We start from the raw sequence: 26296 nt of genomic DNA, 5'->3' as shown, positions 1-26296 counted from the left end.
CTTATGGCAAAGTTAAGAGAAAGATTTGCTACGCATTGTGGTACAAACCACACCCTTAATCACAGCACTTGAAAGGTAAAAGCAGACAGAGCTCTATGAGTTTCAGGCCAGCCAGGGCTACAGAGAAACCCTGTCTCAAAATTTAAAAAACACCTTTTATCCCAGCACTTATAAGGCAGAGGCAGGCTAATCTCCAAATCCGAACACAGCCTGGTATACACAGTGAGCTCCAGGACAGTCAGAGTTACAAAAAGAAACTTTGTTTTGAAATACAAAAAAATAAACCAATAAATAAACAAAACAAACAACAACAAAAAAGAAATGCATACATCATAGTTAATACATATCTGAGCAAGCAACAAAGCACAAGTAAGCCCAACTTCCTAGACATCATTATGTCTGGCTATGCAGACAGAATAGAGGGTGTGTCTAAGCCATAGTAGATGATACAGAAAAAGCAGCCTATCGATCTGGGAGCATATGGTAGAGCGTGCCTACCATTCCCCCCACCCCCAGTACTCATAGCACAGAGGCAAGATCACTGCACATTCCAGGCTAGACAGGGCTACACAGTAGGGATCTGGCTCAAAAACAGAACGCCTGCATATCACACTCAACTTCAAGGGCAGCAGCACTGTTGGATCCTTGGATACCTGTGCATTAAGTAGTTATCAGTGCTTCTGGCGTAACTATTTGCAAAAGAGGAATGAGGCCTTTCAGTTTTGTTGCTATCCATCCTCTTTCTCCACATCTTCACAACCCTAGGGGCAGGAAAGGCATCTAAGTGCTCCATCTGTTTATTGAATTGAACTGGGGGTCTGGGTGGACAAGTGGGGGGCCTTAAGAACAGAAGGAATCCTCTGCAACCTAAACTCACTCTACAGTTTTTAGCTGGTGAGAGAGCAGGAGAGCTTAATGGAGGAGCACAAACTAGCAGCTGAACTTTGAAAGAGTAAAACTCAACATGATGGACTGGGAGTAAGGTATTGGAGCATGATCACATCAGTCTCTTGCTGCCTAGCTATTTTTTTAAAAAAAGCATTCTAACAACAAAGGACCATCATGAAAATCATGTCTATGAAGTAATAAGCATAGTCAGAAAACCTGTATTTATTCCTATCCTTTTTCTGTGCTCAACAAAATGGAATCAGTTTATTCAGTATTGACACTTCATAGCTTTATCTGGTCTTTTTCCTCATCTTTAAAACAAATAAACAAAAGTGGAAAGATGGAGGCACAAGTCAGGCAAAGTGGTACACACCTATAATCCCAGCATTTTTCAAGAAAAAACAGTATAAGTTCAAGGCCAGCCTTGGCTACATAGTGAAGACATATTTTACACAACAAAGCAAAACAAAAGGTGGCTCACAGATGATGAATGCTACTGATGGCATCATATGAATATGGTAGTGGAAGCTGGCATTTACTGTTACACAAGTGTTCAGCTGCTTGACTCTCAAATCAAGTATATAAATATGCATCAAAAAGACACTACTAAACAGCCATGGTGGCACACACATTTAATCCCAGCACAAAGACAGGTAGATCATTGTAAAAGACCAGCCTAGAGGGTTGGATAGATGGCTCCAACAGTTAAGAGCACTGGCAGTTCTTCCAGAAGGCCCAGATTCAATTCCCAGCACCCATGTGGCAGCCCACAACTGTCTTCATGTTCCAGGAGGTCTGACTTCCTCATACAAACATACATGCAGGCAAAATGCCGATGAAGATAAAAATAAATAATAAAAGGTCAGCCTAGGCTATGTGGGAAGATCCTGCACTTTTGAGACAGGGTCTTCTCTACATAGCCCTGGCTGTCCTAGAACTCACTATGTAGACAAGGCTGGCCTCCTGATTGCTGGAATTAAAGGTATACAAAACTATACCCATCCTCTTTTTTTTAAGCTAACATTTTAGCCAAAAGAAGAGCATGAAAGGGTAGAAATACATTAGCACAGGGGTCCTACTATGCTTACTGCATTTTCACATTCCAAGGCAGCTCAATGTACACAGTAGATCAGGTCAGCCTTCTCGGACAAGTGATATGACAGGTTGAACACAGGTCTCAAAGTGATGGGACGAGGAGTTAGGAGCTACGTTCCAAATATCAGACACACTCACTTTTCAGTTTAGAAGGCACCATATCTTTGCCCTCAAAACACCAAATCTCAAAACTTATTATAAGGCCTCAGGAATATCCCCAAATAATGCAGAAAAGTCACTTCACATCCAACATACAGTAAGTAAGTTAGCCATTTACTAAGAGTGTGCTCCTTGGGATCATGTGGCCTGAGTACATTTCATTCTAACAGCACGATGTAGGAGATGATCTAGACCAAATAGTTTTAATACAGAGTTAATAGAACTAGGGCCTTCACCATTGCTCTCTGTGCTCAACAGCCAGTTTGGAGAGAAGATGTTAGTTATATGGGCTGGCCAGATACTTTGTATTAATATATCTAGAAAGGCCTGCTTTCTGAGTCAACAGTATGTCTCCTTTCCAACAATCAATTTCATAGTCAACTGAATGAACTACTACTTTTACGTACCACTACTTAAAAGGAATTGCCAGCTTAAACAGCAATCCCATTCAGAAATTCACAAACCCTTTTAGTTGATCAAAACTTTGTAATTCAATGTCAACCATAATGGAAAATAATTTAACATACTGAGCCACCACATCAAATCCTCATTTGGCCTTGCTTCCAAACCATGTATCCTGAGGGACATTTCCAGTCACTGGAAAGAACTCAATGAGGGCTAGTTGGCAGTTGGCAGTTACATGCATTAGCATGTATGAGGCCCAGCATCCATAAACAGAGTATAGCAGCACACACCTATCATTCTAGCACTCTGGAGGTAAACGCAGTAGGATTATGTAGTGGGTAGCCATTCCAGCTTGATCTGGAAGTTCCAACCCCCATTGAGACTCTGGCAACTGTCATGCCTAGGCGGGGCGAGGGGAGGCACTGGAAACCCTAGAGCTGGATGGGCCAGCGCTCTCTCTAGGCGCGCTCTCTGTGCCTGGACCCTGGACGGTGGAGGTTGACTGTGCAGAGCTCCAGAGAACACCGCTGGATTGCGATACACCTTCCCCAGACTCCCGCAACCTATCTATTCCTTCATTTGTAAGTCATCCACTAAATAAATCTTCCTTTTAACTACGTGGAGTGGCCTTTATAATTTTCCCCAATAGGATTAGAGGTTGGAACTAGAGAGGGTGGCTCAGCAATGAAGAACACTTAATGTTCTGGCAGAGGACCTGGGTTTAATTCCCACCATCTACAGGATAGTTCACCCACCTGTAACTCCCCACTTCAGAAGACCTGACACCCTCTTCTGACTCCCACAAGTTCCTGAATGCAAGCTGCACATAAACTCACGCAGGCACATCTATATACATAAACATATTTTTTAAAGCTGTTCAAGGTCACTATTTGTTAAAATTAGAATGATACAAAAAACCCTATTGTAGGCCAGGAAGTGTGTATGATGCGAGGAATCCAATGAAAAGTTCTAGGATAACCAATCACTCTAAAAGGACAGCATATTTTTCCTCTCCCCTCTAAAGGCTGAACCATTCTTTTTCTACATAAGGTCAAACTCCAGCAATCTCTGATCTGGGAGAGTCCTAGAAACTAAACTGTTACTCAACATCTCTTAGAGATAGAAAGAGCAGAGCTCAAAGATAAATGTTTAACCACAGATGGAAGCATTAACTAAGGCCCTGCGCTATGCTGGCCCTATCCTAACTATCCTAAACTAACCAAGTTTTACTTTCTCTGAATAAACAGCTTCCCAGATCACTATGAGATCACTCCCTCCTCTAAATCTATGCTTTTAATCCCAGCACTGAGGAGGCAGAGAGTTCCTGGTCAGCCAGAGCTTCATAGTAAGAGATCCTACCCCTTAAAATGGATGGATGGATGGATGGATGGATGGATGGATGGATGGATGGATGGATGGATGGATGGATGAAAATTAAAAAACCTACCTTACATTCAGGAATACTATTCTAATTTCTAGTATCTGCAATTATCATTTAAAGTCTACTGGTGGATAAGGAAGGATTCTTTATCACTTCATATTCAGGGAAAATGCTCTAAATTTTCTCAATCATATTATTTTAATGATTTATTCTTATTATATGTGCACTGGTGTTTTGCATGCATGTATGTCTGTGAACGGCTGTCAGAACCCCTAGAACTGGAGTTACAGACAATTAGGAGCTGCCATGTGGGTGCCTGGAACTGAACCCAAGTCCTCTTAACAGATAAGCCATCTCCCCAGCCTCTTCTCAATCAGATTTAAAAATCTATCACCAAGGGTAATAATTTTCAGAGATTTATTTATTTTTATTTCATGTGCACTGGTATGTCTGTGAACATGCCAGGCCCCCTGGAACTATAGCTATAGATAACTGTTAATTACTATGTGGGTGCTGGGAATTGAACCCAGGTCCTCTGGAAGAGCAGCCAGTGCTCTTAACCACTGAGCCATCTCTCCAGCCCCAGTAATAATTTTCTAAACGATGATGGGATAACTATCTAAATACATTCAGTTTAACCAAGAAATGACATGGTGGCTTACACTATTAAACTATGCTAGATATATGAAACATTATAGAATCTTAGCTCATTGTGATGGTGAATGACTACAACATTACCATTTACAAATGGAGGCAGGAGAATAAGTTCAAGGTCACCTATATGGCATGTCAAGTTTGAGGTCAACCTGAGTACTTCCATCATTACCAACATCCTAAAAAAGAAAAATAGTCACTTTTTCTATAAAGGTTAGAAAAATTCAGCTAGCTCATGCTAGTTACCCCAGCCCTTGGAAGGCCCAGGTAAGAGATCTGTTACAATTTCAAAGGCAGCCTGGGAAGCAGGGAATTCCAGTAGAATGAGACTGTTTCAGGCCCACTACAGTAGCACACACCTTTAATTCCAGTGGTCAGGAGGCAGAAGCAAATATATCTCTCTGTGAGTTTGAGGTCAGCCTAGTCTCCAAATCAAGATCCAGGATAAGGATGCATAGTGAAAGTCTGTCTCAAAAAAAAAAAAAAAAAAAAAAAAAGACCCTATCCAAAAATAATTTTTTTAGACAACCACAAATAAATGACAGAAAAAACAAAGGTCAATTATGCACTAAGGGATCTTTTCATCAATGACTCTCACAATACTTCTTTCCTTTCCATAAATCCATCCTTTTTAGGACATAAGTAGTTATGTTCTATACAGAAAGAAAGGACCACACAGGAAACCAATGTAGAAAATTTAAGAACTCAAAGTCAACATGATAGTTAACTGTGATTGTCAACCTAACTGGATTCAGAATGGACTAAGAACCAAACAGAGCACATTCTGGGTACAAGATACCTCAGCGACTCTGATCAACCCGAGTGGAGTCTCAAAAAGATGGCGGCGTTACTGGGACGTGGAGAAGGGCAGAAGGCAGGGACCAGACAGAGCCCTGGAATTATGTCTGTGTTCTTTGGTCTCTTCCTGACTCCAGCCTCACTGCTTTCTGTCTGCCATAAACAAGCCCTTCTGTTATGTGTTCCTAACTCGGAAACTGAGAGCTAAAAGAAACAATTCTGGGCTATAAAGACATATACAGGCACAAAATCCATACACATAAAATAAAAGTAAATCTTGAAGGGGATTTATCTCCCATAAATTAAAAAAAGAATTGTTCTATTATTTTATTGTTGTCAGGTATTTGGTCTCAGTGACCACAAAAGAACAGTCCATGATTTTCTGTTTGTACAAAACTACTCTCCTCAGTCCATACCAACTAAGCTGCTCAGGCATGTGTCCCAAACCTTTGGAAGACTTTCAGGTTGAATGAAAGAGCAAGTAAGGCACATGGGAACTAGTTTAACGTATTACCCAAATCCCAAGACACATTCCTTTATTCCTTTTTCACACTCTACACAAGGAGAAAGGAATCCCTTCAGCTAAAAACAGCTGAACTTTAGGGGCTACAGAGTAGGTTCAGTAGTTAAGAGTACTGGTGGCTCTTCCAGAGGACCCAGGTTCAAATCCCAGCACCTAGGAAGAAGCCCAAAAGTGGCTATAATAACTCCAGTTCCAGGGGATCTGGCATCCTCTTCTGGCCTCTGCAAGCACCAATCATTCATGTTCATGTAGTACATATACACATACACTCAGGCAAAACATCCTCACACATGAAGTAAAAGTAACTAAATCTTAGGCTAGGCAGTGGTGATGCACACGTTTAATCCCAGCAGAGGCAGGAGGATCTCTGAGTTCCAGGTCACCCAAGGCTACACAGAGAAACTCTGTCTCACCAAAAAAAAAAAAAAAAAAAAAAAAAAAAAGTAATTAAACCTTTTTAAAAGTTTTTCCAATAAAAACAGCTGTACTTCAGACAACCAGCAAAGATGTGAGAGTGGTATTTTAAGCAACAACTTCTTAGCAAATTTCCTTCTACAAACTGCTCAAAAATCTCTCTATGCCAAGAGCTATGGCAAAGGCTTTAACACAGTAAGGCAGCACTAACAGTATTAGAAATCAATTTCTTTTAAGGGAACCAACATTCTTTGAAATTTTAAAGACCCATATATGAATGTACCTAAAGTATTCTCTCTCCCTTGCCCTAGCACCCACACCACTGTGCCTGGCTTAAAAGTCCATCCAATCCATTTAAATTTAGTGTTTGTATTAGCTATATTACTCCTTTCAAGAGATGTTTTATTGATAAACAGAAAGAAAAATCTAGCAATCAGAAGTTGGAATTAGCCAAGTGGTGGTGGCCCATGCCTTTAATCCCAGCACTCAGGAGGCAGAAACAAGCAGATCTCTGTGAGTTTGAGGCCAGCCTGGTCTACAGAGGAATTCCAGGATAGCCAAGGCTACACAGAGAAAGTAGTCAGACTTTTATTATAAAACCATGCTGTGGACGGGCAGTGGTGGCACTCACCTTTAATCTCAGCATTCAGGAGGCAGAGGCATTCGAGGCCAGCCTCACCTACAAAGAAAGTTCGAGGACAGCCAGGGCTGATACTCAGAGAAACCCTGTCTGGGGTGAGGGGAGATAAATAATTTAAAAAAAAAAAAGAAGAAGAAGCATATTGCTATGCTTCTGGTGTGCTACTCTACCCTGCATTCCTGCATTTGGGGGGGGGGGTCCCCTTTCCCAATCTGCATGTAACCAAGTCCTCATATGACCAAAAGATGCTTCTTAGTCTGGTACCTCCTCATGATACTGATGTGCTCTCAAAGCCCTTCTCGGGTTGGGGATTTAGCTCAATGGTAGAGCGCTTCCCTAGCAAATCCAAGGCCCTGGGTTTGGTCCTCAGCTCCGGGAGGAAAAGAAAGAAAAAGAAAAAAATAAATTAAATAAATAAAAGGCCTTCTGTAAGTTTCAACTATAGAAGAAACTTGTTCTTCTTTTAGTGTAGACTCTGGGTTTCCTTCAATCTGTATTTCACTGCCCTTTTTGTGCTTCTAAGAAATAACTTGTGTGAGTTATCCAAGCTTAAGGAAGGAGTAATATCTTTCCTGGTGTGGACAATAAACTGTGTCCTCAGTGGGTCCAGATAAGCTAATGTGTGCAAAGTACTTAATATCTGCCTAGAGGGTAATTAACAAATGGTAGTTTCCACTGTTGCTTTGTGAATGTGTTGTTTTGTACTCTGAAAGTCTGAATGAAAAATGTCCCTACAGGCTCAGGGATAAATGAACAGTTGGTCTCCAACTGTTAACACTGCTTAGAGAGAGGTTATGGGGAGGTATAGCCTTCCTGGAGGAAGTATGTCACTGAAGGCAGAGTTTAAAGCCTTATACCACTTCAAGTTCTGTGTGTTTCATGCCGAAGATAAAAGATGTGTTCTCGTGACCTATGGTCACATCTCTCCTACCATTATGAACTCTCCTTCTGGAACCAGAAGCTCAAATAAATTGTTTGTTCCTTAAGTGACCCTTGCTCATTTTATCACAACAGAAAACTAATTCAAACTCTTCATGCCTCAGTGTCTCAATGCTGGGCTTAAAGGCATGAGCCAACATACTCAGTTTTAGAATTGGACTTTTAACAAAAAATAGGTTATAATCACAGAAACAGGAGAAGATAAAATAGTTTATCCTTCCATATTTACTATCTAATCTGTTAATTTTCTCTTTAAACTTACTCTAGAAATTAAGTAACGAAGTTTTTTACCCAGTACCATGTGAGGTTTATTACAACATGCTGCTCCAATGACAGTAGGCAGGCAGAGGTAACACAAAAACACCTAGGACTGCCTAAAAGTCAGAACCCAAGATCGTAAGGCAGAAACTGGCCTCTCTGAACACAAGAAAATTCAAAGCAAAAATCTTTCAACAAATGAGCAAGAATCCCAGGGCAAAGCAGCACAAGCCTGTGACTACTCAGTGCTACCACAGAAGCAACCCATGAGTGCTCAGTGTCAACCCAGCAAAGGGACGGCATTACTTCTGAATCTTGCAAACCCAGCACGATGCCTGGACCAACAGCATTCCTGAAACCACACAGATGTTATCTAAAGTCCAGCCATTCTCCCTCCTTACAAACATTCAAGTAGACAGGAGAGCTTTCAAGTGCAGAACAAAAGAGACCAAACCAAAGTTACTGCCCAGAACGACAGCCACCAGCAAACAGTCTCTCAGGAATGAATCGATGCAGTCTTCAGCTAGACATGTGAATAGTCTACCGGACTTGTCATCAGTACAATTCCTGTCAACAAGCAGAACCTTCGGAGGTTGGGTGTACTTTAACTACACTCCCCCTTTAAACAATGGTAACTCTACTTACAATATAATGAACAAAAAAAATTAAAACACTACAAAGAAACCAAAGTTCTTGTTTCTGGATTCTAGCTTGTTTCTGGACGACTAGCTGAGATCTCTATCTGTAAGTATTTGACCGGAAACCTAAGCAGCATCACGCATTCACGATGGAGCCGTAGGTACTACCCTTTACAAAGGCACTCGTCTGAACAGGCTACTATCATCCCCTGATTAGCAGCACAGCTAAAACTCCCTTTCCTACTGCCAAAGCACCTAGACACTGAAAAATGAGGTGAGGGTAAGAACACTTGATAGATATCAAAATGTTTGGACACTTCACATTACATCTAACTTATCAACATTTATTAATGTGTGCTCAGACTTTGGTGCTTTGTTGTTTAAGTAACTGGGCTAAGTTAATACCCGTATCAGTAGTTTTGGCACAACTCTCCAGCATCCTATTCTACTGTGAGGATGGCAACAAGGAAAAGCAAGCACATATTTCTAAAGACTAGATTCAGACACATCTGATGAAAGACAACTCCAAGCTTCCCTAAGAACACCTACTTTCAACCACACCAGCTCACTTACCTCGCCCATAGCTCTTCCCTCCAGAGCAAGTGCTTGAAAATCATGATTTAATTCATCCATAGAGCGTACCTAGTGTTCAGAATAAAGGGGAAAGTTTCACGTCAGCATTATGAATATTACATACCTATCATACACATATGTAAAATCTTCCAATGTTTACTTTAAGAAGTCAACAGGCACGGTAACAAAACTCAAGGTATCAAGCATTCACTTACCTTAAACCATCAGGACTCAGAAATGACCCCTGCTTTATCCTACCCACTCCCTTCTATTTCCAAAGCATGAAAACATCACATAACAATAATGTTAGTTACTTTTCACATACTTTAATAAGCAGAGGTCAATTATGCTGAACAACAGTACTGCACCTCAGCCTTCAGCAGTCAAGTATAAATGAGGTCAATTGGAACTAGTATTCTTGGATCACTCCAAGATATTGGGCTGTAAACTTTACAGAGTACCCGAACATCTATCCACAGGAGGCAGTCCTGGGAAGCCTCCGAATCTCAAAACAAGGGAAAAAAGAAATAGCACATATCACAAGAAACCTTCCTCACAACGCATTAAAGCCTATCTATATACAACTTCTTTAAGCTTCCATTTAATCAGCTCTAAAGTCATTAACTCTAAGACCACAGTGGATCAAGGCACTTATTACTGAGTCTGATGACCTGAGTATGATCTCCAGGACCCACATAATACAAGGAAAGAACTGACTACCACAGGTTGTTTTCACATGCACACGCACGCATACATACATATATACATACATACACATACACACACACACACACACACACACACACACACACAAGTAATAATAATTTTTTTTCAAGACACGGTTTCTCTGTGTAGCCCTGGCTATCCTGCAACTCACTCTGTAGACCAGGCTGGCCTCGAACTCACAAGAGATCAACCTGCCTCTGTCTCCCTAGTACTGGGATTAAGGTCATACACCACCATGCCTGGCAAATTTCTTAAAGATAACATTAACAATGGAAATCAAATATGAGAATGAGTACTCAAAGTTGTCATCTCCATCAAGCCAGAAGCCATAAGACAAAAATGATGGGAAGTTTTATGTCACTATGAGTTTCACAGAAAGACTATGATTCAAAAACAGCAAAAGTCCTTTTGCCATCTGCTAGTCTTCTCAATTTTGATCAACAATCCATCTCTGCTTTCTAAGGCTAGAGTCTGCCATCCATGAAAACGATATTTATAGCCAGGCGGTGGTGGTGCAGCCTTTAATCCCAGCACTCGGGAGGCAGAGCCAGGCGGATCTCTGTGAGTTCGAGGCCAGCCTGGGCTACCAAGTGAGTTCCAGGAAAGGCGCAAAGCTACACAGAGAAACCCTGTCTCGAAAAAAAAAAAAAAAAAAAAAAGAAAAGAAAAAGATATTTAATCTCACCCTGAAACAAGGTGCTGCCGGGCGGTGGTGGCGCACGCCTTTAATCCCAGCACTTGGGAGGCAGAGGCAGGCGGATCTCTGTGAGTTCGAGGCCAGCCTGGGCTACAGAGTAAGTTCTAGGAAAGGCACAAAGCTACATGGAAAAACCCCTCAAAAAACAAAAACAAAAACAACAACAACAAAAAAAAAACCAGCTGCCAAAAGTGAGAGCCTCCTAACCGTGCTGTCCTGCTGGCCACCACCTACCCAAGGTTGGTGAACAATTTCTAGGATGAAGCAACTAATGCCAAGGTTGAGCTAGGGACAAGCAAGGAGAAAGATAGTGCTGTAGGATGTTCTTATGTTAAATGTGTTGTTCTGATTGGTTAATAAATAAAACACTGATTGACCAGTAGCCAGACAGAAAATACAGGCAGGACAAGGGGAGAGGAGAATTCTGGGAAGTGGAAGGCTGCCACCATGAGAAGATGTTAAGATACCAGCAAGCCACGAGCCACATGGCAACTTATAGATTAATAGAAATGGGTTCATTTAAGATACAAGAACAGTTAGCAAGAAGCCTGCCACAGCCATACAGTTTGTAAACAATACAAGTCTCTGTGGGTTTACTTGGTTGGGTCTGAGTGGCTGCGGGACTGGCAGGTGAGAGAGATTTGTCCTGACTGTGGACTAGGCAGAAAAACTCTAGCTACAAGATAGCACTTAAAACCCAACTTAAGCCAGGCGGTGGTGGCCCACACCTTTAATCCCAGCACTCAGAAGGCAAAAGCAAGCAATCTCTGAGTTCGAGGCCAGCCTAGTCTATAGAGTGAGTTGCAGGACATCTAGGGAGGGGTACACAGAGAAACCCTGTCTTTAAAACAAAAACAAACAAACAAACAAAAAAAAACCCTTAAGACTTAGAATGTTGGTTTGTGTGAATATTAACTATGTAAAATTACAGTAGCACTATTGCTTTCTAGCAAATACTTTAAAACCCACAGGCAACAAACTATGCAACTAATGATACAATGTGTTACTAGGCTGTAACAACTTTGGAGTGTTTGCTAAAAAAAAATGTAGTTTATACAATTCAAGCTGAGTATGGTAACCTAAAAGACTTTGACAGGAAGATCACAAAGTCATGGCCAGCCTGAACTTTACCAGACTATACATAACAGGGGCAGGAGAGACGGCTCAGAGGTTGAGAGCACTTGTTGCTCTTGTAAAGGGCCTGGGTTTGATTCCCAGCATCCACATGGTGAAGCTCACAACTATCACAACTCCAGTTCCAGTGATTCAATGCCTTCTCCAGACTTCCATGGGCACCAGAAACACATGGAACACATACATACATAAATACTGATACTCATAAAATTTTTAAAATAAACTTAAAAAAACAAACACTACAGGCAGAATTTGGAAAGCACACACGTCTATCTCTTACTGTGTAATCCATCTTACACTAAAGAGAACTAAACAATTCTTGGACACCAAAAAAACTACAAATACAGTTTTAAGGAGGAACACTAACCATTCTGTTCCTATTTCCCAAGGAAACTAGAAGATTAGGTAGGTAAGATTAGATTACACGTATTTTTAGCATCAGCGAACCCACCGCACAAGTGATCCACACTGCACCTCAGAGAACGGCCTTCTCCAATTATGGCTTATTCCAGTACGAGCAAACCAAGCACCTTCCAGCCATGCAAGGATCTTAAGATCCTTCCTGTTTCCCAGCCTTCTGGAGACCACAGGTGCAGACTGCCTTCCCTGTCTGCTGTGCTCACCCACTCCACTCCTGCAGCATCAGTTCTTCTTTAGGCTACCATGCCATCATTACTCTTCTTCTCCCAGGTCTCCTCTTACACACACCCTTCTTTTATTCTTTCACTCCCTCCCGGCCTGTTTCCACCTCTCGTATGAAACAAACTACTTTTATCCTTTCCTTACATCATGCCGTCTTTCTTCCTCCTATGCTGAGAAATGGCCTCATACCCTAAGACGTTCTTTGTTGGCACACCACAGACTCCATTGAAAATTTCACCTACAGTTAACCAAAGCACATAAACCAAATCCTTCTCTATGGGAACTCTGTATGGTATGGTTACTGACACCAGGACAGTCATCCAGCCAAAATTCTTCCTTAGAAACAAAACTAATAACCAAATAGAAACTCAGGGGAATAAAAAAAAAATGGAGAATAAAGATGTAGGCTCCAGCAGGAATGTTTGACCTAGGTACTAAACCCATTCTCACTATCAAGGAGAAAAGCTAGTTGCCCTTGTAGTCAGCAGCAAGCTCTTCCCACCAAGATTGAACTTCCTAAGTTGTTACAATATCCTCTGCCTCCCTTTCCTTCAGAAATCTGACTGGCAGGTTATATTAATTTCTTATCTGGTAATTCCTTTTTCAAGACTGCTAAATGTCTGTAGTAAGACTTCCATTGTCTTCTATCTTTTCACAAACGCATTTCTTTTTTCTTTGTGCCACTTGCCAATAACATCTAATTTTCTCTCCCCATCCAGGGAGATGTTGGGAATTAAATGCTGCCCTATGGCTACCTCCTCCCATACAGACACTACCTCCATCTCCTTTTTAAAATATTTACTTTTATCTTAGGTATATAAATGCTTGCCTGTGTGTACACCACAGACATGCCTGGTATCCTGCAGAGACAAAAAGAGGGGATTAAATTCTCTGGAACTAGAGTTTCAAATAGTTGTGAGCTGGAGTGTGGGTGCTGGGAATTGAACCCAGGGCCACTGCAAGAGCAGGAACAGCCTTTTTTTTTTTTTTTTTCTTTTTCTTTTTTTGGTTTTTTGAGACAGGGTTTCTCTGTGTAGTGCTGGGATTAAAGGCGAGCACCACCACTGCATGGCAAAATAATTTCTTTAAAAAAAAAAACTTTATTTTTAGGGACTGGAGAGATGCTGTGGATATCACTCTACATAAATAAAACACTGATGGCCAATGACCAGGCAGGAAGTATAGGCGGGACAAAGAGAGAGGAGAATTGGGGAAACAGGAAGAAGGAGGAGAGAGACTGCAGCCACCGCCAGGACAAGCAGCATGTAGAGACTCTGTCTGGTAAGCCACCAGCCACGTGGCAAGGTATAGATTTATAGAAATGGGTTAATTTAAGATAAAAGAACAGTTAGCAAGAAGCCTGCCACGGCCATACAGTTTATAAGTGATATAAGCGTCTGAGTGATTATTTTATAAGTGGATTGTGGGACTGCGGGGCTTGGGGAACCTGGAGAGAAGCCCACCAGCAACAGAGAGATTTCTCAGCAGTAAAGAACACTTACTGCTCTTACAGAGGACCTGGGTTTAATTTCCAACACTCACATGGGATTAAAATGTGTGTGCCATTACTGCCTGCCTGGCTGAGACTTGTATTTTAAGCTGGGTGAGGTGGCTCATGAGGGGAAGACAGACCTCTGGGTTCCAAACCAGCCAGAGTTACATAGTAAGATTGTCTCAAAATTTAAAAAGGGGAGAAATTCTCAATGGCCAACTACCATCTCCTTCACTTAACTATATGCTACAACTCCTACACTGATCACAACAGAAAGCCACATCTGTCACTGATTTCTCATCTGGATAACTATGAGTAGCCTACAGCAACTGTACAAACATGTCAAGATCAACAACTGAGACAAGATGTCTAAGAGAGTACATAGGCAACAGTGTCTGTCTCAGTGACTATTCTCTGTAAAGTACTCAAGAGTCTCCACAGTTCAGCCCTTTTATCTCTATGCTTATCCAGAGAGCAAATTTTAATCATCCTTTTCAAGGGGAAGAGAGACCAGGAATCTGGATGGACTTCAATGCTTCATTTTCATCATCAAAATATCACAACTACCTATACTGCTTGATGTTGTATAGCAGTTTCCTCCTAGATCAAAGCATTCCATCCTGCAGGGAAGCTCCTTAAGACAGAAAGTAAGCAACTCAACATAGTTTCCAGAAGTCCCTTGCTCTCAAGAGTAAACAATACAGACTGCTCAGTTACTCTAGACCAGACCAGCAGAGCTGCCTGGAAGAGGCTTAGATGAACTGAGCCACCTGGGATGGATACTTTCCAACCTGCTGAGCTGCCTGCACACTGTACAATGAGGTTCAGGTTGCCAGCTTTTTGTGAGCTTTGGTGAACGCAGCTGTCTAAGGCATTTCTGCTCTGTAAGTAAGTAACCCCTTGCTCATATTCCTGCTGAGCAGCCCCAATAAAACTCATTGGCTCACCAGACTTTGGTGGTGTCCATACTTTGCTCTGTCATGTGCTTCCTATGTAGTCAGAGTGGGTGGGTGAGTGAGAGGGAGGGAGGGAAGGAGGGAGGAAGAGAGAGAGAAAGTGTGTTTTGTCTCCCTAGTAGAAGTCTGAACATCTTATTTTCTAAACTGTAACATTTCAGTGTACACCCATTCCTCTGCCTTCCCAATTCTGAGCCAAACCAACAACTAAGTGAAGACATTCAGACACTGTCCCATACCCCCCCCCAAAAAAATCACTACTTCATGTTCATGGTAATCTTATTATCTTTTTTCAATTGTCATTGAAAAGAAAAAGAGTGCTAGGCTGTGGTACCTCACACCTTTGATCCCAGCACTCAGGAGGCAGAGGCAGGCAAATCTCTGAGTTCGAGGCCAGCCTGGTCTACAGAGCGAGTGCCAGGACAGCCAAGATTACACAGAGAAACCCAGTCTCAAAGAGAGAGAGAGAGAGAGAGAGAGGAGAGAGGAGAGAGAGAGAGGGAAAGAAGGAAGGAAGGAAGGAAAGAAAGAAGGAAGGAAAGAAAGAAGGAAGGAAAGAAAGAAGGAAGGAAAGAAAGAAGGAAGGAAAGAAAGAAAGAAAGAAAAGAAAAAAAAAAAAAAAAAAAAAAAAAAAAAAAAAAAAAAAAAAGAAAGAAAGAAAGAAAGAAAGAAAGAAAGAAAGAAAGAAAGAAAGAAAGAAAGAAAAGAAAAAGATAGTTCTGAGTCTCCCAACTCGGTCATATTGCTGGCCTAAATTAGAGTGGGGGATGGACTGAAAGGCTGAGTCAAGCACAACAGAATGCAAGGGGGGGGGGGGAGCTGAGACAGGGTTTCTCTGTTTAACAGCCCTAGCTGTCCAAGAACTCTGTAGACCAAAGCTGTAGACCAAGGTGGCTCCAAAATTTTTTAAAGTGAATGACCCATACATATATACACTTTTCATAATTATCATTTCTTTCATTTAAATAGACTACAGAATAATAAAGCAGACACTGGTAAGCCCTGCAGTCACTGGAGCCACAAAATAAAGCTAAAGCAGACAGACACTGGTGAGCCCTGTGCTAAGGGAATGAATGGACCTCACCAGTCAAGAGCTCCTAGAGTGTGGAGTCAATCAATCCTCACCACCACTCACAAGCTAGGACTGAAGAGCACGCCCATTTATGACTCCTCAACTGCTTGGTGCAACAGTGTGTCCAGTCTCCTACTGCATATACAAGAGATCCACTCAAGACAAAACAGAGTGTCACCAAGTCAGTACTCACTAACCTGTACTAGAAACTTCTATTTGAAACAAAAAAGCTGTAGCCAATCAGTGGCAGTAACACCTTTAATCCCAGCAATCTGGAGGCAGAGGCAGGTGGATCTCTTGAGTTCAAGGCCAGCCTTGCTTCGTAGCCATGAAGACAATTCCCAGAATTGAAAAGCATAAAGTATATTTCAAATTAGCCAATGAGAAGTCATTTAGACACAAAACTCCCAATTACTGGTTTACCAGTGTTCTTCCCTCTTTTTTTTTGAGCTGAGGACCAAACCCAGGACCTTGTGGTAGCTAGGAAAGCGCTCAACCACTGAGCTAAATCCCCAACCCGTTCTTCCCTCTTAAATTCACCAAACTCATTCATGCTGATGAAATAAATAATAAAGGCAAGGCCACTTTAATTGGAGAGATTATTAATTAATTGCTATTGAAGACCCTACTAAGTAAAAATATGAGTCTTGTCTGGAAGCTACTAAGGTATAGGCTTATTCATGTGACTTATTATTTATGACTATACAGAAAGGTATGTTTGCCTCAAAAATGGTTATTTGCAATTAGCACATAAAAGTCATAACAGTAAAGTTTCATTCTAAAATATCAATCTTAAAAGAAAACACACAGCCGGGCGGTGGTGGCGCACACCTTTAATCCCAGCACTCGGGAGGCAGAGGCAGGAGGATCTTTGTGAGTTGGAGGCCAGCCTGGTCTACAAAGCAAGATCCAGGAAAGGTGCAAAGCTACACAGAGAAACCTTGTCTCGACAAACCAAAAAAGAAAGAAAACACACAGAAAAAGTAAAAAGTAAATTAAGGAAGTTTACCCAAAAACTGTTTAAAACTGGGCTGGAACAAATTTCTAAGTAATAGTCTTCTCATAAAATACGAAATGAAGGGCTGGAGATGATCAGCAGTTAAAGAGCACTTGTTGCTCTCCCAAAAGGAACTCAGAGTCAGTTCCAAACTCACATGGAAGCTCATAGTCATCTGTCACTCCAGTTCCAGGGGATCAGCCATCCTCTTCTGACTTCCATGGGCACAAGGCACTCAGGTGGTACATATACATACATGCAAAACACTCATTCACATAAATTAAATCTTTTAAAAAGAGAGAAAGGCAAAAAAAAAAAGCCGGGCGGTGGTGGCGCACGCCTTTAATCCCAGCACTTGGGAGGCAGAGCCAGGCGGATATCTGTGAGTTCGAGGCCAGCCTGGGCTACCAAGTGAGTTCCAGGAAAGGCGCAAAGCTACACAGAGAAACCCTGTCTCGAAAAATCAAAAAAAAAAAAAAGAGAGAGAGAGAAAGGGGGGCAGGGATATGGTTGAGTGATACAGTGCTTGCCTACAACTCCTACACAGAGGAGAGGGAATGTTCTAGACCAAAAGCTAAGTGTGGTGGCACACATAATTCCAACATTAGAGGAAGGACAAGCAGATCTCATCAGTAAGTTCCAGGTTACTACTCTGCAGTAAGCTACAGAGTGAGACCCTATCTCCAAGAGGTGGGAGTATCTTTTAGTACAACAGGTTGAGTTTGGGAAATTACTGTCTCAGTGGATTTTGCTCCAGTTTTAGTCAACAAAATACATTTCCTTCTTTGTTTTCTGTTTTGTGAGGAGGTGTACAGTAGGCTTGAGTGTCTAGTGTCTGAGGAAGGCAGGAGTCTGTGAACAGTGAAAGTCACCTTTAATACATAGGACACTAAGACAGAAGCTTTGCAGAACAGCACAATTTACTATGAATTGAGAATATCCCATCTGTTGTTGGAGAGTTGCTTCAATGATATCAGTATTGAATCAATAACAAAAAAGAGGGTCACTGAGTTTGAGGCTAGCCTTGACTACATGTTAAGACTCTGCATGGAAAAAATGGGGGGAGGTATTAACAGTGAGAATGATCAGTTATAAAAACAGATTCACAGGAGAAATTACTACCCACCTTGCAAGCCCACACTGAGGATGGTCACTCAAGTACTGTCTCTCTACCGCTCCAGCTGAAATGCTCCCTCTTCCTCAAGGACTGACTGGATGTCTGAGAACTGAGAACCATAGTGGGCCTCTCTCTTCCCTCTCTCCTCTCTCCCTTCATACCTGAAGTAACACTCACTTCAGCTACATGCAGACATGACCGGCAATGCCATGAAAATTACTCATATTTCACTACAAGTGATCTCTGAACATCTAGCTGAATTAAAAGCTGAGTCATCTCCATAAATATCTGTAACTTCATAAATAACAATCTTATTTATGATTGCCAGGAGAGCAAAGGAGAGTGACAAAAAAGAAGGAATTATAGCCCTAGAGGCAGCTTCTGTCAAATGACTCTTCTCTTGCCTCACAGGAACCCAGCATGCTTCACTGGCTTTTCTAGGAATCTAACAACAAGTTTTATAAGTTTTATTAATATCTATGCCCCCTGACCTGGTAAACTGACTTGCAGGAATCTAAAGCCTAACCAAATTATCAGAAATATGGGCAAAGATTTATTGACAAAGATTTCAAACCTGATATTATAATAGGGAAAGCTACAGCAAACAGCTACAAAATAGGAAGAACCATGTGTTCTAAAGAATTTGGGGGAGGGAGCAGTTTTAGAGACAGAGTTTCTTTATGTAGCTCTGGCTGTCCTGGAACTCACTCTGCAAACCAGGCTGACCTCAAATTCAGAGATCCACTTGCCTCTGCCTCCCAAATACCAGAATTAAAAAGGCATATGCCACCACTGCCTAGCAGAATTTAAAGAATTTGATATAGCTATTTAAAATGTCTAAATTTTTTAATGAGTATGAGTGTTAGACCTGCATGTATGTCTATGCATCATGTGTGTGCCTGCTGCCTGTGGAGGCCAGGGGAGGGTGTCAGATCCCCTGTAACTAAAGTTAACAGATAGCTACAAACCCCCATGTGGGTGCTGGGAACGTAACCTGAGTCCTCTAGAGGAGCAGCAAGTGCACTGAGCCACTCCTCCAGCACCCTAAAACATGCCTTTTTGTTGGTTGGTTGGTTGGTTGGTTGGTTGGTTGGTTGGTTAGCTGGCTGGCTGGCTGGCTGGCTGGTTGGTTGGCTGGCTGGCTGGCTGGTTTGGTTTAGTTTTTCGAGACAGGGTTTCTCTGTTTCAGTCCTGGCTGGCCCCGCATTGACTTTGTAGACCAGGCTGGCCTTGAACTCTCGAACTCACTGAGATCCACCTGCCTCTGCCTCCCAAGTGCTAGAGACATACACCATAACCCCAGCAACATTTCTAAATTTTTAAAGAGAAACAAGCATGTACATAAAGACTCAAAGTAGGACAACGCAAAGTACCATATGAGCGAGTTCCAGGACAGCCAAGATTATACAGAGAAACCTATCTCAAATAAATAAATAAATAAAACCAGTAAGTAAATAAAATAAAAATGTAGAACCTCTTAATCCTGGGTAGCCTAGCATGGTAGCATACACACACTTCCACCTTAAGAAACAAATTGTGGGGACTGGAGAGACGGCTCAGTGGTTAAAAGCACATGACTGCTCTTCCAAAGAACCCAGCACAAATGTTAGGAGGCTTACAAGCACCTGTAACTCCAGCTCCAAGAGGATTCAACCTCTGACCTCTGCAGGCACCTGCATACTCACACATAGATGCAAATATAATTACAAAACGAAACAAGGGTGGCTGGGTGGTGGTATACGCTTTTAATCCCAGCACTCAGGAGGCAGAGAAGGTAGATCTGAGTTCAAGGCCAGCCTGGTCTAGAGTGAGTTCCAGGACAGCCAGAGAGACACAGAGAAGTCCTGTCTTTAAAAAAAAGACAGATGCCGGGCAGTGGTGGCGCACGCCTTTAATCTCAGCGCTCGGGAGGCAGAGCCAGGTGGATATCTGTGAGTTCGAGGCCAGCCTGGTCTCCAAAGAGAGTTCCAGGAAAGGTGCAAAGATACACAGAGAAACCCTGTCTCGAAAAACCAAAAATTGCCGGGCGGTGGTGGCGCACGCCTTTAATCCCAGCGCTCAGGAGGCAGAGCCAGGTGGATCTCTGTGAGTTCAAGGCCAGCCTGGTCTACAAAGTGAGCTCCAGGAAAGGCGCAAAGCTACACAGAGAAACTCTGTCTCAAAAAACCAAAAAAAAAAAAAAGAAAAGAAAAGAAAAAAAAAAACCAAAAATTATTAATAATAATAATAATAAATAAAAAGACAGGATGAGAGGAAGACGTGGCAGGGAAAAGAGGAGGGGAAGGAGGGAGGGAAAGGACCATAAATTCTGGCTGGTTTGGGGCTACAGAGTGAGTTACTGTCTTAGTCAATGATCTATGCCATGACCAAGGCAACTCTTACGAAGGAAAGCATTTAACTGGAGGCTTGCTTACAGCTTCAGAGAGTTGGTACATAATCATCATATCAGCATGGGAACGTGGCAGCAGGCATAGTACTAGAGAAGCAGCTGAAGGCTACACTACCTCCTGATCCACAGGGAGCAGGCAAATACTGGGCTTGGCATTAGCTTTTTGAAACCTCAAAGCCACACCCAGAACCTCCTCCAAAGAAACACCTCCTAATCCTTCCAAACTGGTCATCAACTGGGGACTAGGCATGCAAATATTTGAGCCTATGGAGGCCATTCTCATTGAAACCACTACAGTCATAGACCAGCACTGAATACACAGCAAGACTTTTTGATAGGGGAGAAAGAGGGTTGAAGAAATGGCTCAGCAGTTAAGAGTTCTTCTAGCAGAGGCCCAGGTTCATTTCCAGTACCCACATGGCAACTCACAACCATCTATAACTCCAGTTCCAGGGAGTTATCTGATGCCCTCTTCTGATCTGCGGGCAGCAGCACACACATGGTGCCCACACATACTTGCAGGCAAAACACACATATACACAAAATAAAATGAAATAAACATAAAATTATTCTTTTTAGGAAGCCCTTCAGGAGCAAGTGTGGTGGCATACACCTATCACTCCAGCACTTGGGAGGCTGAGGCAGAAGGATCACTTGAACTTGAGATCACACTGGGTTACATGGTGAGTTCAAGGCCAATCTGAGCTACGTAGGGAAACAGCCTCTTGCGCATGCACACACACGAAATATTTTAAGAGGCACTCAAATCATTACTTTTCTAGAAACAGATCTTTTTTCTTTTCTTTTTTTTTTTTTTTTTTTTTTTTTTTTTTTTTTTTTTCGAGACAGGGTTTCTGTGTAGCTTTGTGCCTTTCCAGGAACTCACTTGGTAGCCCAGGCTGGCCTCGAACTCACAGAGATCCGCCTGGCTCTGCCTCCCCGAGTGCTGGGATTAAAGGCGTGCGCCACCACCGCCTGGCTTAGAAACAGATCATTAATAGCCAAAATTAAGAAAAAGCTTTCATGGGGCTAGAGGGTTCAGTGGTCAGAGTTCTTGCTGATCTTTCAGATCATAGTCTGGTTCCCAACACCACTGGGCACCTTACAACTACCTTTAATTCCAGCTTCAGTGGATCTAATGCCATCTTCTGGCCTCCATGCATACCCGTACATATGTAGACAAGTGGGCACATGTAGAATATACACATGGACACAAATACCAAATTTTCTAAAAATGATTGTATTTATTTAAAAAATAAAAGTTGTATACAGAATACTATATAGTTATTTCTTAATAAGAAATTGAGGGCTGGAGAGATTGCTCAGAAGTTAGGAGCACTGGCTGTTCTTCCAGAGGTCCTGACTTCAAATTCTAGCACCCACATGGTGGCTTACAACCATCTGTAATGAGATCTGGTGTCCTCTTCTGGCCTGCAGGTATACATGCAGGCAGAACATTGTATACGTAACAAATAAATAAATCTTTAAAAAAAAAAAAAAGAAATCAAGACAAGAGCAGATAACTGACAAGAAATAAACAAATTAGGTATGGAATGTCCATGGACAGTTTCTACAGACAGCACTATTTAAAACACAGACAGATCAACCTTCAGTGCCATCATGATAGGCAGATGTTAAACAGTCAGGGTTTCCGCTATCATTAACACTGTCTGTTGTTTAGTTCTCAAACAGATAACTGTGAATGAAGTTCTCTCCCTATCTTTTTTCAAACAAAGCAAAAACCACACAAAAGATTAAACCCTGTCTTAGGGTTTCTACTGCTGTGCTGAAACACCATGACCATGGCAACTCTTATAAGGAAACATTTAACTGGGGCTGGCTTACAGTTTAGAGGTTTAGTCCATTGTCGTCATGGCACAGCATCTTAGCACACATGGTGCTGAAGTAACAGTTGAGAGTTCTACATCCTGATCAGCACACAACAGGAAATGAACTGTGTACCAAACTGGGCAAAGCTTGAGCATATGAGACCTCAACGCCCACCTTAATGAAAAACTTCCTCCAACAAAGCCACACCTCCTAAAACTGCCACTCCCTATGGGCCAAGCACTCAAACACATGAGTCTATGGGGGTCATATCTATTCAAACCACCAGAACTTGAGTCTTAACTCAGCATCCTATATTAAAAATCCAAATACTTTTAGGGTATTCCAATTATTTTTATACAGTAAAAGCAAAAAGAATTGCAATAATCCAGATCCAAAGAAGCTGCACTAGATGAAAATGCACAAGAAATAGAGAAGTAAAGTAGAGTACAAACGGAACCACATCCAGCCGCACACAAGGGCCAGCTACCCAGCCCACCTGTGAATCAGGCTCTCTTCTGTTAATTCAAGAAGCAAAAAGGAGTGAACTATCAAGAGACTATGTGGCCGGGCGGTGGTGGCGAACGCCTTAATCCCAGCACTTGGGAGGCAGAGAACTCTCTGAGTTCAGGAAAGGCGCAAAGCTACACAGAGAAACCCTGTCTCGAAAAACCAAAAAAAGAGAGACTATGTGGAGAGGACCTGCTCAGTTGGAAAAGGGAATCGTACCCCGAAGGTTTAAAGGATACTTCTGAGAGCAACTTTCTATGGAAGAAAATAAATATAAATACATATCCCTACAGACATATTTAGAATACTATCTGAAACCCCTAACAGAATGGGAGAGCTTTTGTGAGACAGAAAAACAAAAGCTACTAGCAAAGACCAGCTGAAGGGTGCTAAAGAGACAGCTCATTGGGTAGGAGCCGTGTGTTCTTCCAGAGGATCACCTGTAACTCAGCCTAGGGAATCCAATGTACTCTCTGGCATCCGAGAGCACCAGCACACATGTGCAGACACACAAAAAAAAAACTAAAAAAAAAAAACTTTTTGCTAGGCAGTGGTGGCACAAGCCTTTAAACCCAGCACTCGGGAGGCAGAGGCAGGCAGATCTCTGTGAGTTTGAGGCCAGCCTGGGCTACAGAGCTAGTTCCAGGACAGGCTCCAAAGCTACACGGAGAAACCCTGTCTCAAAAAACCACAAATAAATAAATAAATAAATAAATAAATAAATAAATAAATAAATAATAAATAAATAAGTAAATACTTTTTAAGAATTAAAAACTCAGGCCAAGCATGATGGTGCATTCCTTAATAGCAACAATCAGTGAGGCAGAGACAGGTAGGTATGTGAGTTCAAGGCCAGCCTGGTCTTTGTAGTGAGTTCAAAACCACCCAGGGCTACATAATGAAATCCTATCGCCAAAAAAAAAAAAAAAAAAAAAAAGGAGAAGAAAAAAAGAGCTCATTTTTTTCATGTTTTTTTTTTTTAATCTACCTATAGGCATTTTGCCTGCACAGATGTCTGCCCACCACATACATGCCCAGCTCATCATTCTCTCCCTGGAACTAGAGTTACAGGTAGATGAGACTCACCCACATGGATATTGGAAATTGAACCCAAGTTCCCAAGTCCCCTGAGAGAGCAGCCAGTGTTCTTAACCATTAAGCCATATCTCAAACCCTAAAACTCTGATGTGCGTTTTAAAAACCTCAGTCTCAAGGCCTGTGAGGTGGCTTGGTGGTAAAGGTTCTAGTTCCAAACTTGACAACCTGAATTCCATCCCTGGTACTCACACTGTAGGAAAGAACTCACTCCTGAAAGTTGTCCTCTGACCTTCACACTTGTGCTATGGCATGTGTGAGTGTGCCTCATGCACACGAAGTAAATCAGAATGTAATAAAAAGTGACAGAGCTCTGCTTTTTAAAATATGGGTATTTTTAAGATACATGCCTCTGACCTCAACACTCAGAAGGCTAGTACAGGATTGCTGTGAGCTTGAGGCCAGTCTTGAATGCAAAGTGAGACGGTGTCCTAAAAAAATCAAGTAAAAGCAAAATAAAAATATCTGTAAGAATAGCTAGTTACTGGTTATTTACTTGACTGGCTAACTGTTAGCAAAGTACGGCAATTTGAGTGAGACTGGCCCCCACAGACTCATAGATTTGAGTGCTTGGTCACTAGGAAGTGGTACTATTTGAAAGGATCAGAAGGTGTGGCTTTATGAAAGAAAGTTTATCACTGAAGGTGAGCGATTAGGTTTTCAAAAGCCCAAGCCAAGCCCAGAGTCCTCTTCCTGCTGCCTGCTGATCAGGATGTGGAACTCTGTTACTTCCCCAGCATCATGTCTGCATGTGTGCTGCCATGCTACCAGCCATGGTGGCATCATGGTGGCACTGGACTAAACCTCTGAAACTGTAAGCAAGTCCCCAATTAAATACTGTCCTTTGTAAGAGTTGCTGTAGTCACAGTGTTTTTTTTTTTTTTCATAACAATAGAAGAAGTAAAGTAGAGTACAAACGGAACCACATCCAGCTGCTACTAAGACTGTAGAAGACCTGTGTAATTTGATTTTCACTTTCTTAGGATGGGAAAGTAGTGCAGCCCTTTAAATTGTATCTCTTATGTGCTTATCTGTCCTTGCCCTGTTCATTTTATTTTTGTTTTTAAGAAAGGATGCCAACAAGTAACTCTGGCCCGGAACTTACTATGTAGACCAGGATGGCTTCAACTCAGAAAGATCCACCATCCCCTGCCTCCCTGGGATTAAAGTGCTGGGTCTAAAGGCATCCACCACTATGTCATCACTCCATTTATTTGAGACATGGAATTACCATCTGGTCCACACTAGAGTGGTTTTGTTATGTAATCCTCCTGCCCTAGCCCTCTGATAGATGGAATTAGAGGTGCCCCCATGTCCATCTCTTATCCCATTTTTTAAATTAAAGTGACACTTTTATTTGTTTGTTTATTGAGGCAGGGTCTTACTATTTAAGGCTGGCTGTCCTGAAACTCACTATGTAGATGAGGTTGACCATGAACTCAAGAGATCTGCCTGCCTGTCTCCCAAGTGCTAGGTGTCATATTTTATGGCAAACTTAAGTCTAATTTAATTTATTTATTGATAGTGTCCCATTGTGCTGTTAAACTTGAGCTCTCAAGTAATCTTCCTCTTTTAGTCTCTTGAATAGCTGTGACTACCACTGCTGCACCCAGCTAGCATGCAGTTCAGTGAATTCTGTGAAATGTACACTTCTGCCACAACCTAGACCATTCCCTAGACCTGGAATGGTCTAGGTATCTGTTGTCTTTAGTAACTCACTCCCACCTCTGTTTCTAGCTATTGCTATGTTTGCAGTTTTACCTTTCCTGAAATGCCATAGCTGGGCACATTTGCACTTTTTATTACATTCTGATTTACTTCGTGTGCATGAGGCAGAAAACTCACACTCACACATGCCATAGCACAAGTGTGAAGGTCAGAGGACAACTTTCAGGAGTGAGTTCTTTCCTACAGTGTGAGTACCAGGGATGGAATTCAGGTTGTCAAGTTTGGGAACTAGAACCTTTACCACCAAGCCACCTCACAGGCCTTGAGACTGAGGTTTTTAAAACGCACAATTACAACATCAAAGCACACACCTTTTAAGAGAGTGTTCCTTCAAGCCCAAGCCATCTCAGTATTCAAGATCCTACACTCGGTTACACCTTACAAGTTTATCAGTTCAAAATGACATCTTAATACTCTTCAAAATAGAACACTCCACTCAATACATCTCCTCAATGTGCCCTGATGATGATGTCTTCATTTATCACTTATATACTACTTGCCAGGTGCTGGGAATAAGAGGCTTTAAAAGACTTCTTTGAGGAAGCATCT

General features: G+C 41.9%; 1 protein-coding gene across 18 annotated transcripts in view; it reads right to left on the bottom strand.

Annotated features, from left to right (window-relative positions):
• The window catches only part of Pum1 (pumilio RNA binding family member 1), a 125806-nt gene that overhangs the window by 79555 nt on the left and 19955 nt on the right, over nt 1-26296 (bottom strand). For all 18 annotated transcript variants that reach the window (XM_028887636.2, XM_037202980.1, XM_028887639.1 and 15 more), the window contains one exon: nt 9366-9434. In XM_028887636.2, the coding sequence (XP_028743469.1) occupies nt 9366-9434 (69 nt within the window). The remainder of the gene's footprint in view (nt 1-9365; nt 9435-26296) is intronic.

The sequence above is a fragment of the Peromyscus leucopus genome, chromosome 2 (assembly GCF_004664715.2).
Source record: "Peromyscus leucopus breed LL Stock chromosome 2, UCI_PerLeu_2.1, whole genome shotgun sequence".
Classification (NCBI taxonomy): domain Eukaryota; kingdom Metazoa; phylum Chordata; class Mammalia; order Rodentia; family Cricetidae; genus Peromyscus; species Peromyscus leucopus.
This window is presented reverse-complemented; position numbering and strand designations above follow the sequence as displayed.